Source organism: Quercus lobata, chromosome 5 (assembly GCF_001633185.2).
Source record: "Quercus lobata isolate SW786 chromosome 5, ValleyOak3.0 Primary Assembly, whole genome shotgun sequence".
In the NCBI taxonomy this organism is placed as follows: domain Eukaryota; kingdom Viridiplantae; phylum Streptophyta; class Magnoliopsida; order Fagales; family Fagaceae; genus Quercus; species Quercus lobata.
Window position 1 is genome coordinate 65,023,565 of NC_044908.1, and position 15,503 is coordinate 65,039,067.

General features: G+C 30.9%; 1 protein-coding gene across 1 annotated transcript; it reads right to left on the reverse strand.

Moving 5' to 3' along the window:
* Positions 1-2,428: 2,428 nt before the first annotated feature.
* Positions 2,429-7,066, reverse strand: LOC115991594 (beta-amyrin 28-monooxygenase-like). Its single transcript, XM_031115404.1, has 3 exons — positions 6,028-7,066; positions 2,985-3,172; positions 2,429-2,873 (listed from the first exon to the last, which is right to left on the reverse strand). The coding sequence occupies exons 1-3, from the start codon at positions 6,968-6,970 to the stop codon at positions 2,577-2,579; spliced, it is 1,428 nt and encodes a 475-aa protein (XP_030971264.1). The 5' UTR covers positions 6,971-7,066; the 3' UTR covers positions 2,429-2,576.
* Positions 7,067-15,503: the final 8,437 nt, after the last annotated feature.

Sequence of the window (15,503 nt, forward strand, 5' to 3'; positions counted from 1 at the left end):
TTCTTTTTTAGGGATGTAGTGAGGACTTATGTATTTTTTTCTTCTTATTTTGTGATAGCGAACCTTGTAATTATGATGTTATATATACATGATGAGGTTGTTATTATAGTTCTTTCACCTATCTCTTCATGTGTTGTTTCTTTTCTCTCTTTATGCACATGCTTCTTATATATTGTACGCAATCTTTTATTTCTATATCACACTAAGATGTCATGATGAGTTTTGTTTAAAATGTTTCAGAAATACACGTTGTCAAAGTCTTCTTGCCATGAACTCTTTTCTTGCAAAGTTTTTCAAGAGTTTGTGTTAAGATAGATTTTATTGTATTCAACAAGTAAGTATGAGTTGAGTGATTTATGACTTCTCTCATATGTTCATTTGTTTATTGTGGTTTTGTCATGGATTGCCAAAGAGGGAGATTGTTAGGACATATATGATTCATGTTAGGAACATATGTCAACGTAGAATTGGCTGATCCTTTGACAAAACACACTTTACTTATAATTGGGTAGATCTAGGATGTGTTTAATACTTCAAGGAACAAGGTTTCAAGTTCAAGTGTTAAAGTCATGTAAGTTTGTCCAAGAATCAAGTGAAGAAGTGTTGGATTTTAAAACTCGACGGCTAACTCGACAGCTAGTATCTATCGAGGTTTAAAAGTTGCTGAAGCCCGTGGCTCGATAATTAGCTCAATAGATGGCTATCTATCGAGGTTTATGAAATTCAAATTTTCTGTTCTGTTTTTCATTCAATCTGTGGGTATATGTTTGGGCTTTCTTTTCTCACAACCCTAAACATATATAAGGATTATTTTAAGTGTCGTAAAAGGTGACAGAAATTGCACAAGAGCACAATTCCACAAGTGTGAAGAAAAGTGTAACCGGAAACCTAGTTTGCCCTAGTTCTTCTTTCTTTTCAAGAAGCTACTATGTTTGTATATCGTGGGGTTTTGTGACCAAGAAAATTCATGATCTTCATTGTCTGGATGAACTGAAGAACTTTGTAGCCAATATTCTTCTCAAGTTGGTGATCAAGTCGGGTACTGGGATTCGTGCAATTGGTTAGTCACGTACTGGGAGCCATGCATTAAAATGAGGGATTGTCATTATAGTATTTACAATATTTTTTCTAGTGTGTTGAACTCACTATCTAAAATCTCCTCAAATGAACTTTAACATTTCTTTTTGAATATAAGCCAAATAGTATTTTTTTTTTTTTATAAAATTTATGCTCTATTGTTAGCGTTGTCTCAGCTAAATAGTCAGTGACTCATTGTGTATAAAATAACTTTTTCCATCTCTGAGATTAGGGGTGTTCACCAAACCACTCAAAGCGCACTACCGCACCCAAACCAACCAAAATTGCTCACAAAATGGAATAACCGCACTGCACGATAAGGTGCGGTATAAGGTTTTATGATAAAAACAACACAAAATCGTACTAACCTGCACATATATATATATATATATATATATATATATATATCTTATTAAAATTTTAATATTATATGAAGTAAGTGTCTAATCCAACTAAGTTCAAAATGTTTTGTTGCATTCATATTTATTTTAACAATTTCTTGTTTGGTTTGTAATTTAATACTTATTTCGGGTTTGTAATTTATTTCACGCTTGCTTTAGACTTGTTTCCATTATGGTTGTGATAAGAGAATTTTGGAATTAGTAGGCATGACTAACAATATATATGGTACACTATTATGGTCCTATGGTTTTTGCTTGTTAAGTATTTTTATGTTACAAGTTATATTTGTTTAACATGTATAATTGCTTATGGATTGTGGTCATGAACTATTTTTTTCTTTTGTATATATTTGTGTTACTTTTTTTGTTACACAAATTATACTTTTATTTAAACTTACTGTCATATTATTATGATTATTAATATTAAACAAGTAATTGATCATGACATCTTGCAAAATATACTAGCTACATACTGACCAAACCACACCTTTTACATTGCAAAGCACATGTAATTGCAAAATTGAGGTGTAGTGCGGACCATGCATGATGGTTTTGACCAACCACGCCCCAAAATGTGATATTAAAAATGGCATAAAACCGCACCACACCATAAACACCAAATGATAAATAAGTTTAAAAAAATTCATAACCAAATTGAGAATTCTTAAAATATGAAAAGATAAAATAAAAATAATAAAATATAGGAACAAAAAAGTATCTTTTCCAAAAACAACAAACTAGTTAATTTCCATATCACCATTCACTTATTCGGCCATCCCCTCCCCTCGCCTCACATTTGTGTGTGTGTGTGTGTGTGTGTGTGTGTGTGTGTGTGTGTGTGTGTGTGTGTGTGTGTGTGTGTGTGTGTGTGTGTGTGTGTGTGAGAGAGAGAGAGAGAGAGAGAGAGAGAGAGAGAGAGAGAGAGAGAGAGAGGAAATGGCGATTAAACAAGCCACATTCCTTTGGAGCTTTAGAATCTAAACTGACTCCAAATTAAGGTGTTTACGTGAAATTAAATATTTAAATTTGACTTCTGGAATGAACTCCAATAGCATAAGAAATGTTTCTTTATTTTTTTACAAAAACTAAAAGAGGAATCTAGTGGCTTCGTAGGCGAATTGGAAGTCCTTTCGCCGGAGTTGGCATCATGTCACCTATAATCTTCTCGTCAGGGAGGATCACCTCCCATTTAAACCTCTTCACCACATTGTGAACAAAAGTGAGTATTGCTAGCCGAGCATACTCTTTCCCAGGGCACATACGAGGTCCACCACCAAATGGAACAAATGTGAATGGTGGAAATGTATTAGAATCCTCATACCTTGACGGGTCAAATTTTTCTGGCTCTGGAAAGAACTCTGGGTTCTTATTTGTGGTACTCACTGTCCAATATACCTGCCAAAAATAGTATAATATTATATACATGCAGAATATATTATTCCTAGGCCCATTACATGTTAGTTGCATTCACATTAACATTGTAATAGTCTAAATTCATGTACGTACCTTCCACCCCTTTGGAATTGTGTAACCAGCATAGGTAAAATCAGTCAGGACTTCCCTGAAAGTACCCTGAAGTGGTGGTTTGAGCCTCATCACTTCATTTATTGCGTTCCATGAATACTTCATTTTCTGTATGTCATCCCACTCCAATAAGTCTGCAGGCTTTTTTGCAGCTGACACCACCAATTGCTCTGGTTTCATAAATTTCAGTAAAAGGAAAATCCATTAGTAGTTATATGAGAGCCTTTTTCCCAACAGTTTTTTTTTTTTTTTAATCTTATTTTGCTTCTATGTAGTTTCTTACAATCTTAATGTAATTCTAGTTTAACCTATCAAGTCAAGAATCTTGTAAGTCAATGTCTATCACTTGATCTCATCCTTTACAAGATCAAGATTCAAATTCTCCTCCTCCACTTGTGGCAAAGTTAGTAATTTTTGAGCTTACTATTTTCTATCAAAATTATGTTTGATGATGATTTTTTATAGAATAAAATTCATATTTTACCATTTTCATAGTGAAATTCTTAAAAAGATTCATTTTTAATACAAATTATCAAATTGTATACCAAAGTGAGTAAAAAACATTTCAAAAATATGAATAATCCAAAACTTGGAGAAACAAGTTTGGCTCCAAACATATTTGAAACTATGTTGCTCTAACTTATTATGTGGCAACTAAGAAAACATTTCATGTATAGTTTTAGTCACAAATTTTTTTTTAATGAGTCAATGACTTGTTTAATTGCCACATAATTGGTTCAAAAATATAAATTCAAACATGTTTAGTGCCAAACTTTATAAAAAAAAAAAAAAATTATCAGATATAAGAGCACATTTTATAATAAAAATGAAATTGAGAAAAATAAACTTATGTCTTTATAACTATTAGACCAATTGTTTTTAAGAGTATAATTGGGCTAACTCCATTAGAGCATTAGCATCAAGTGTTCTAAAAAAATGATATTTTGACACATTAAAAAAGTTATTTTATCTATTTTAACACATCACTTTGCAATACACCGTACATCACATCTTCTATTCTTTTACCATTTTATTTGAAAATTATTTATTTATTCATTTGAATTCTTATTTTATTCTTACTTTTTTGTTCCTAATGCTAGTAGAAGAGAGAGAAAGTTTGCATGGTTCCCAATTCTTAGACATGGCAAAATGGGTCAGAATTTTCTAACTCGACCCGACCTAATCCAACCCGAAAAATACCTGACCCAAACCTAATTTTTTTGACCCGAAGTAAAAACAGGTTGACCTGTGACTCGACCCGAAATCGAACCATTTTTTTAAACTTTTTTTTGGTAAAAAAATAATAAAATTAAGATAATATTAGTTTAATTGTTTGTTGTGAGCTTTAGCAAACAATTGAAACATTTACATAACTGCATACAAATTAATTGAAAGATGAATGGTTAAGCATTCTATAATGAGTAAAGATTTTTAGATATCAAATAGTAAATTACATGCCAAAATAATCTTGTTACAGTAGAGTTAAGAATATAGATTTAAAATTGTAGACATGTATGAGAAACATTCACAAGTGTGAAAATAGTGAGCCAAAGTATCAAATTAGCATAAATTATGAATGTTTAGACCTATTTTTTAACAATTTATATTCAAAATAAACAATTTTCAAAATAAATTATAATATTTTTTAGAGTGTGTGTTGCTTAAACATGTTATGATATTCATAAAAGAGACCATGTATAAATAAGTAAACAATCAAACTTTAATGTATATCTCAAATTGAAATAGAGTATCAACCACAATTGATAATATATTATAAAATTAATTTTCAAGATTGTAAATTTCTTATATGTTTTTATTTTTTGTCAAATGAGTTATCCAATAAGTCATTTGTAATTTTGTTTTATATTTTGGGATGTTAATATTGTGTAAAAATAAAACTTGTGCATTTGTTTTACTTATCTTTGTGTTATTTTGTTTTAGATAGCAATGTTAGGGTTTTTATAATTATAAAATTATTGAATAAATATTAATAAGTTTAATAGAGTTCATTCTTGATATAAGTGGTGAATTCAAAGTAATGCATTTTACATCAAGTAATTTGTTAAATGACTTTCCAAATGGTAAATACATGTTGTTTTCTTTATTAAAAAAAAAAAAATCATGTGAAAAACACGGGTCAACCCGACCCAACCTGCAATCCGATTGACCCGAACCCACTTTTAATTTACTTAAAATGACCCGCTTTTGATCCACAATCCGTCTGGCCCGCAACCCGTTTGACTCGCGACCCGAACCCGACCCAACCCACCCATTTTGCCATGTCTACCAATTCTCATCTAAAGGAGGAGAAAGTTTGAATAAAAAAAGCACAAATATTTATAGCACATCTCATAGTACACTTCTATTATTAACATTTCACTTATAGCAAATACCAAATATATTTGACATTTAACATATCTCATTAAAGTAATTTTTTGTGTTTTGTGTGTTAAATTCTAAACATTAATATTTAACACACCTTGTGCTAAACATTTAATATTTAACACATGTGATGTTATTGTTTATATATATGGGTTTTACACTTTTACTAATATGTGCCCTTAAGGCATATATTGTAAATCACTTTAGGAAACTTTATAAAAAAAAATAAAAAAAAAAAAGTTAATAACTTTTTTTACAACTTTTTCAATCTTCAATAAAATATTTTCAAAAATAAATAATTAACCTCTCTTTATATATATATATATATATATATATATATATATATATATATAACTTTACAAAAATGGTCCTACCCATGTTTGTACCTCTGCCCCTAACAGGTCCACTAATAAATTAATAATTATCTTAGGGACCTTTACCAAGTCTGTAAATGTTGATGAATTAAAAAAACGTGCTTGATTAGGAAAATTAAAAAGAAGATGAGATAAAGCTGATCCCTAGGAGGTCCACTAATAAATTAATAATTATCTTATGGGACCTTTACCAAATCTGTAAATGTTGATGAATTAAAAAAACGTGCTTGATTAGGAAAATTAAAAAGAAGATGAGATAAAGTTGGTACCAGCTAGGATTTTCTCATAGATTTCGGGTCTCTCTCCAACATATTTCATGAAGAAAGTCATGGCAGTAGCCACAGTGCTATACCCAGCAGTAAGCAAACCCATAATCTTATCAGCAATTTCAGCCTCTGGCATGTACTTCCCAGATGGATCAGTAGCAACGATCATGTGTGACAATATGTCCTGCATAGGTTGTCCTGTTGCCATAGCAGACTTCTTCTCCTGAATAACAATCCTTAGCTCCTTTCTGATTGCCGCTGCAGCTTTGTTTGCTTTGTAAAATATAGTTCCTGGAAACTTCACAGGAATTGAATGCAACCCAACTGTAATATCATCAAAATTGCTAACAAGTCTAGCAATTCGCTCAGGATCATCAATGCCCAAAAAAAATCTACAAGCTAGACTCAAAGTTAGAGTCTTGGCTAGAGGGAAGGCCTTGACTACTTCATTTCCTTCCCAATAACTTTGCATTTGTTGCTGTGTAATGGAGTCCATTTTCCCCAAGTACCTCACCAATGCTTCGGGTTTCAAAAACCCAGGTGATTTTAGGATTTTGGCCTCAGCATCGCGTGAGATTTTGACTGGAGCAGCTGTTTGCGTTTGGTAAGAACGGAAGATCTTTTGCGTAGAATGAGGACGAAATGCAGTGAAGAGCTTTTGCTCGTTGGAGAACAAGAATTTGTGTCCACTTGGCCCACATATGACTACTGTTTCCTCACCAAGAATCTTGGTCTTGAATATATCAGGGTTGTACTTCTTCATCCTATCAAACACAAACTTATCTGGCTTCCCAAATAGGAACTCTAGTGTCTCACCCATGATAGGCCATCCAAAGCTCCCTGGTGCCAGATTCTTGTGACCATCGTTGGACTTTCTTGTGAAAGCCAAGAATGAAAAAGCGAGAACTACAGGGATCAAACATAGGATTAAGAGAAAAGCAGCCATGGTTGTTGTTATCAAGGGAGGAATCAATAATGAGTGAAATGGGTAGGGTTACTTTGGTTTATATGGGGGTAGTTTTTTTTTTTTTTTTTGATAAGAGGTATAAGGGTAGTTGGCACTTGGCACACCTAATTGTGTTCAGTACCGCGTTTGAGTTAGATCAGCTATTCGTAGCTGTTTTTTTTTTTTTTAGTTGCATTTTTGAAAAGTGTGATATAATTTTTTTTTTTTTTTTTTAAGTTAAGGAGATGTTTGGTAGGGTGTTTTAAGCAACGGTTTTTATTATTTAAACAATATTATATATATTTTCACAAACTTTTTCATCTACACGTATTTCCAAAAAATACAAACAATATTACTAGAACAACATTACCAAACAACTCCTAAAATTTCTCAATTACTGAAAATCAAACAAATTGAAAATATGTCACAAATATATTTTAGTATTAATGAAGAAGTGAGTACAATTTCTGTTTCGATTCTTTTATAAAAGAATACTCATCTGGTTCTATTTTCTTTGAACTTAACTTGAACAAGAAATCCTCTTAACTTTGGTTGGAAGATGGATTGAACGGTTTTCACAACAAATCTTTAACTTTGAACTTGTTAGAGATTTTTTATTCTTCAAGTTTTTCACATCCTTCAAATGTTCTTCAAGTGTTCTTTGAAGATTTTTGGATTTTAGGTTAAAATTCTTCAGTACTTTAGAGGTTATATTTCTCCAGAAATTTGGCTTCTTGAAAACTTATATCCTCTATTTATAGTGGTTTCAAAGGATAAGATTCACTTTGAATTAATATGCTTAAAAATATGTAATAGACTTTGATTAGCCCAAATTTTGCTTAGAGATAATTATCTATATTTATCTATTTTGATAAAGATCATATTTTAATAAAGATAATAATCAACAAAGATAAATAATTATCTCATTTTTTTTAATAAAAATAATTATCCCTCAATTTTGAATAAAAAATTTATCTTTATTTTATTTATTTTAATAAAGATAATTATCCATAAATTTTGAAGATGAAATTTATCTTTATCTTGCAGACCAAATAACATGTAGCAAATTTTAATATGCCAATTTGGATGACACATGTCATCATTTGATTTAATTAATTTAATGACGCATAAATTTGAAATTTGTCACTAAATTTTGTCAGGACATATTGTAATTGGCTTGACAAATTTTTGCCTCCTACAACAGTTAAAAAGTAATTTTTGAAGAAGTTGTGTGTTTGGCTAATACTTTTCAAAATTGTGATTTGAGGTATAAATTACAAAGTGTACAATATATATATACATATATATATATATATATATATATATATAGAATTTATTTCATACACATGGTTTCACCTTTCTAATAATAATAATAATAATAATTGTGGGAGGCAAAAATTCTCAAAAAGATTGTAAGAACAATTTATCAACTGATTGATTAGCACAATTTATTTATCAACTGAGCAAGGTGAAAACTCCATAATGGGAAGCTTAAACAACTAATTTATGGAAGTAAGATTGTATTAATATTACAAGCAACAACCATTACACTCTTTTCCAGTGGCACTCGAACTTAAAAATAAAGGAATATCTCATCTTCTATTTTTCCTCTCTCTTCTCTAGTCTTTTTTTTATCCCTTTTTTTGTGTCCCTCTCTTCGTTGCCATCTCCTCTTCTTTTATAGGCATTCTTCCTTTCCTTATCCTTCCAACTGGCTTGCCTCTAGTTGGATCTTTTTGGGATATTTTCCCTTCTTCTATTGGTTTCTCCCCTATTCTTATCCTAAGACAGGACTTTTGGAGGGTGTTTGTACTGTCCAGGTTGTCTTTATATGCATTTAATGTGGAAAAGATTAGGTAGAGAACCTCTCATTAATGCAGAGGTATACAGTTTTTGTGATCCTTATCCCCTCAGGGAATTTCCCGAGGTATACCTTGTGAGAATGGCGCCTCAGTTTAAAAAATGAAATTGGTTCCCTAGGACCACTTCTTTGTATTCTCTGAAATCATCTATGTTTATTACCTCGGAAGAGAGTTTCAATGTTGGTGGCATATCTCAAACTCCTCGAAAATCATTTGAGGGGACACTTCTCTTTATGATTCATAGAGATGGGCTTAGCCTATCCTTTCTAGTATGAGCTTTCATGCCCTTTGGGCCTCGACCCAGAATTGAATCCACTCCTCATACAATAATAATAATAATTTTTTAAAATAATCATAATAACAATTATTTTTAATAATAATAACTATTAGTATTTTCATAATTTTTTTTTATCACTAAATGCATCTAAGTTTTAACTTAAAATCTAATAAATTTTTTCTTTTAAACTCACTTACTCACTAAGCATTAAGTAACATGGAAAAGACACAACACAATGTAAGTGCAACCATAATTTCGGACTCTTATAAACTTCAAATCAGCATTAGTTGTAATCTAATAAAATTATTTTAGAAAAATTAAATTAAATTGAGAAGTATTACGTCCACAACATTTTTATAATATTTTCACAAAAAATCCTAGGCAATAAATTATTATTGATTCTAATTTGAACCTACCACTGAAATTACTTATTTGTCAATTAGCAATAGCCTGTCACTTAGAATTTTTTGTTAAAATGTTGTAAACATAACATTTCTCAATTAAATAATGCTAAACTCACAATATTTTTACAACAAATCTTAGGTGACAAGTTACTAATGGTAGCTAAAAAGTGATCCAGTCCAAATGAGAAACAATACAAATATTTGTTGTGAAAATATTGCAGATATAACATTGATTAAATCCACAAATCTTATCAAGAGAAATCCACTCCACTACCAATAGGTATTTTCTCCAACCAACTAGGTTTCATGCTTTATCATTATCTCCTTTTTATCTCTTTCCTTCTTCACCACTTAACAAAGGATTCAAAGCCCCTAGCCATGGCCGAATTGTTCCATGAACAACCCGCCACAGCCACGATTCATTTTATCTCTTTCTTGTTTCAAAATCCCACATACACAAGCAATACCAATTGAAGAAAAGAAGAAGAAAGGGAAACGAATTCCAACCGCACCACAATGAGATTTCTCAAATTTTTGTGAAGAATTCAGGTGCGATTGTAAGATTGAAAGCAATCGTCAGCTTATTTTATTTTACAATCCTTTTATTTTTTTAATAAAAGGACTTGTTATAAATCTTTTTTTTTTTCTAAAAAAAAAAAGTAGAGTTTTGGTGTGGACTTATCGATCTCACGTCATTTGATGGTAAAGGTAATATTATATGTATCGCAAAGACTTTAACGAGACTATTGTTGTGAGGACAACACATTTGTGTGCTTAGTGTTTTATGATCTAATAGAATATCATATGTGCGGACAAAACACACAAATGATGAAAAATATACTCTACTCCCAAGAACCACATAAATTGATATCTTTTTCCATGATATCTTTTTCCAATACTATGTGTGCGTTTGGCATTGATGAAAGTTGCCAACTTATTTTACTATTCAGCTTATTTTTAATATTATTCATAGGCCCCACTGCACTTTTTGGTACTATTCATGAGTCTCACTATACTATTTCAACTAACTTTTATCTTTATCTACAGTACTTTCAACAAAATAAATAGATCCCAAACGGACCCTATGTTTGCTAAATTGCTATATTAGCCTGGCCATATAGATTCCAAGACCATTAACAAATATCTTCTTACTAAGTTACCATCCAGGTCACTCAACCAAGTCCAATGCCATATTATTACAAGAAAATTTTAATAACAATTTCTTAGATCAGTTAGATGTTTCTTAAATTCCCCGTCCACTACGTGCCTAATTGATCAATACACCACAACTATATGGTTTATTGACAAATGTACTTCTTTATGCATAATTAGAAGTTATAACTTCTAAGATCACATGATTGAGTTTAATTGGGGTACGCTTAGGGATGGTGTCAGAATTTGGCGTTAGAGAGGTAGGGAAAATATATATATATATATATATATATATATAATGAAACTTCAAATAAGTATCCATTTAGTATTAACAAATTGTCAATAAAAACAAAAAACATACAAAATCATTGTTTATTAATACATTAATGAAAAGGGAATTCAGCCTTTCTTTTTTTTCTTTTTTTTTGAATTTTTGAAATCATCTATGATTGAATTCATGCTAATTATCACAATGATGTTCCTTAGCGTCCATAAAAAAATAATCTTTCATTTTGTTGTGAAGGTCAATTTTGATGACATTCGTAACTGAAAATGCTTGCTCTGTAGTTTCTCACTCTCTTCTCTTGGTTAGGTTGCTTAAAAGCTTAGGATATTTTGTGTCTTTGATGTGTGCTTTTGTTGATGGGTAAAGACAAAATTATTTTGTTTAAAATTTTTCAAAGGGCTGGGTTGTTTGTTTTGGATTAAATTGATTGATTAGGCTTTTTATTTTTATTTTTGCTACTTGTAATTTTATTGTTGTTCTAAATTTTTTTGGTGGGTTAATTTTGTTTTATAATTTAGATCTATAATTTTTTTTATGGCCTTTAAAAGGATTACTAGTATTGTTAGGGGGGGCAAGTGTAATTTTATTGAATCAAATTACTAAAATTAGTGCCTCTAATATACTAGTATTTAAAAAAAAAAAAATTATTATTTAAGGGGTGCCATTGCCCCCTAGTGCCACAAAATGCCTCCATCCCTGGGTACACCACCGACATTCTTGATATGGTAGTTATTCTATAAGTACAAAATAGTCAAGGGGTAGGCAAGAGTCGGAGAGTAGAGGAAGGGGTTTGAGCTATTGCCTACCATAGTAGCAATTCATAAATACTCAAATCATACTCAAAAACTAGTACAATACAATACTGTATGAATTTTACACAAATGTACTTTAGGTTTTTTATTCTCACATATCCGCTATTTCATTTCTCTTGATATGGACATTTCCGCATCAATTAGAGATATGTGTGAAAGAGTGTGAAAGGTTTTTTTTTTTTTCTTACCCTTTTACTAAGCATCCATTTGATATAGTTTAAGGTAGGGAGGTAGGGGAAGGGGCTCAGTTGCCGCCACAGCAATTCATAAATATTCTAACCATATTCAAATAAAGGTATAGTATTGTATGAACTTTACATAAATTTACTCTAAGGTTTTGATTCTCGTGCATCCATTATTTCACATCTTTGTTTTTTTACATTTACTTTTATGTGTTAAAAAAAGGGGTATTTTTGCATCAACTGTAAATATATGTGACATAGTGGATGTGAACGAGTGTGAAATAATATTTTTCTTTTACCTTGTTACTATAAATACTCATTTGTTCTAGCTTTTTTTTTAAGAGAATATAATATTTTGAATTTGGTTAAATCTCTTAAATTATTTTCTTTGATTATTTTTATTAAAATAGAAGATGAAAAAAAAAAAAAAAAAAAAAAATTACATAGTATTGCGTTTAGATATATTTGGATCATAAGTTCTTGTTAGGTTACTGATAAAGCCTCTTGTCGTTGAATTAAGAATTTGATTCAAACTTCAACTACCCAAAAACCAATTAATATTTTGACCCAATAAAAAGTTTAAGTTAAAATTTTATTATATCTAAAAATTTATAAATAAAAAAACAACAAAACAAAGAAAAAGAAGAAGAAGAACTTGGATGGAATGGCTTTTTATACTTTTTTTTTTATAAGGAAAAAATAGAAATTTCCATTAAAAATATAGTATTGAGATGAATATAAAAACAAACTAGGCGAAGATTTTTTAATTTAACCCAAAGAAAAACCATAAGATTAAAGTTATTATCTTCTAAAAAAATATATATCAACGTTGTCCATGTGTTTTTGTTTTTATTTGACACAATAAACAAGGGAGAGGGGTCTTCTCTCAACCCCCGTTCTCGAATCCTTGGGCGCATTATTATTATTGTTTATTTTATTTATTTTCAGCAGCGGTAGAAAGATTTTATAGATTAGATTAGAATCATCATTGTGTAAAATATTGAATATTCATTAAGAAACTTGGTCCTCCCACTTCGGAAAATTTCTTATGAGGCCCACCTACTTTTCCAACTAAACAACACGGTATGGTACGTTATTAACTCCCTTGACCAGTGGAGGTAACAACTAACAAGTGCATATTAGCTCTTTGTGGAACAAAAACTCAAAACGCAGAAACTGTTCTCGTGAGGTCCGGTTTTTTTAGCCTCATCAATCAGGACAAGAATGACCTTAAAAAGATGTGCATGGCCATGGCCTTTCCTATTGCAAATTGCTATATTTTAACTCTAATTCGGTAATTCCACCATGATATCAATAATTCTTATTATTTTACCCAAAAAAATAATTCATTGTATCTTTTCCTATGAAACAAAGTTTCTTTCCAAACTTCTCATATATCTCTGTATTGAGTGTGAATTTTGAAAATCTAACCGTTAGATTGCATATTCTTATTATATTCTTCATGCATGTAAAATTTCAAGAAAATCAAAGATCAATTACTATCTCATCAAACAAATGTTAAAATTTCAAATTTTTTTGATCTAAAATTGTGTATACAAAATAAGTTTATTGATCAAATAGTAAACAATATCCAATTTGAATGAAATTTGATATGTATGTTAAGAACATAAGGAACACAAAATTGAATGGTTAGATTTTTAAAATTCACAATAAAAAATAGATATATGAGAAGTTAAAAAAGTTTTTCTCCAAACTAGTTTGGAGAGAAACTTTGTTCTTTCCCATGTGGAGAGCTAGTGTGATAGAGTGGCTTCATGCTGCCTTGGCTCACCGTTGATGCGAAATAGTTATGAGCACAAAAATAATAATAATAAATTAATAAATTTTTACTAACTCTTATCTACGATTAATAAATCTGTAACAAAAATTCATAATAATAATAAAGTTAGTAAGTTTTTACTGATGTCATCAATTATTAACAATATGTTACATCAATCATTATGAAATTTTTGGTCAATTTTTTTTTCTTTCACAGACTTCTCTGTAGTCACTTATAGATGCAATATATTACCCATCTCTATCTCCAATTACTAGTGTACTACACCAGAGCCTGTCCCATTAGATCACACCCCCTCAAAATGGTTCCTGAGTTATTGTGCCCCAACTATCGGTCATTAGTGTTGGGACTAGTGATTTCTGAAACTCCTGCAAAAATTGACCCGCTTGGTGGTGTTGGAATTTTTGTTGGACAATCGCATTATTGGTGTTAGACTAACGGTTGAGTTTGTATGGGTATATTTTATTTTTTGATAAGTATCAGTAACTTCGCACTTTCAGCCAATTTTCTTTTCCTTTCCTGGGCACGTTCACTCTGCCTTCTTTCTTTCTTTCTTTCTTTCTTTCTTTCCTTCTTTCTTTTTTTTTTTTTTTTTTTTTTTTTTTTTTTTTTTTCCTGAACGTTGCCTTCTTCCTTTTTTTTTTTTTTATTATTATTATTTTTAACTAGACATGATTTTTTTTTTTTTAATAAATTGGGTGATTGTTTTTTTTTGTCACTTTTTTGTTTTAATTGACCATCATTTTTAACTAGAATATATGAGTAAATTTATACAAACTCACTTTTTCCATCTTTCTACTTTTCCGCTCCCAACCAAACAAAAATGAGAGAAATTAAAATCTTTTCATCATCCCACCATTTTCTAGCCTCTCACTTTTTCACCCCTCCAACTAAACGAACCCTTAAAATCGAGAACCATGTGTTTACCCACAGAAAGTCATGAATCGGGTATGGGTTGGGTATATACATATTTGACCCAATTAGTTTATCCATAGATACCCAATTACCTTAACCAATTAATACTTATACTCAATTGTTACCAGTTTGTTTATCCACTGATAGTTTTTAGACCCCTTAAACAATTGATTAAACTTAGGTAATTAACCAAGTTGTTACTTAGTCCAATTAAACAAGTCTAGGTTATCACAATAATAAAGATCAAATCATGCAAAGCAGTGGAAAATAAATAACACAAGATATGATCACCCAGGAAACCAAACCGATAAAAACCTGGGGAGGATTTGACCTAACTATCCTCAAGGTAAACTTGAAATCCACTATCTTGAAAGAATCGAAATTCATACAATAAGACTTACAAGCCCCCACGCTCAACTTCTTATTGCTACCAACCAGTAGAACTTACTAACACGACCACGTACAAGCTCTAAATCCATGGACTCCTTCTTTCTTGGATTCACCACCAGATATAAGCACACTTGCTTGTGTTTTCTTTAAGTTTCAATGGCAGCAACTGAATTGATCATCAAGGCGTAGATAAATCTTCTCCTTGAAAACCCTAAGTTTGTGTAAAGGAAAGCTCATCTAGATCTCACAAGAGATTTACACAAACCGCAAATATGAGCAACACTAAAACGTGGCTAGGGTTTGCCTTTTATACTTAGGACAAATAAGAAACCCTAAAAATGTTTTAAAACACTTAGGGCTGAGTTGGACGAATCTGCAGAAAATCATTCTGCCCGAGCTTCGATCGATCGAGCCTGTCTTTCGATTGATCGAGCCAGGCCGAAAGGCACAATCCT

Bases quoted from the DNA above. Each gene is read 5' to 3' on its own strand.
- LOC115991594 (XM_031115404.1), bottom strand. From the start codon at position 6,970: ATGGCTGCTTTTCTCTTAATCCTATGTTTGATCCCTGTAGTTCTCGCT. The intron at 3,173-6,027 runs GTACCAACTTTA...TTATGAAACCAG, and splicing joins CTATGAGAAAATCCTAGCTG to AGCAATTGGTGGTGTCAGCT. The intron at 2,874-2,984 runs GTACGTACATGA...TATTTTTGGCAG, and splicing joins CAATTCCAAAGGGGTGGAAG to GTATATTGGACAGTGAGTAC.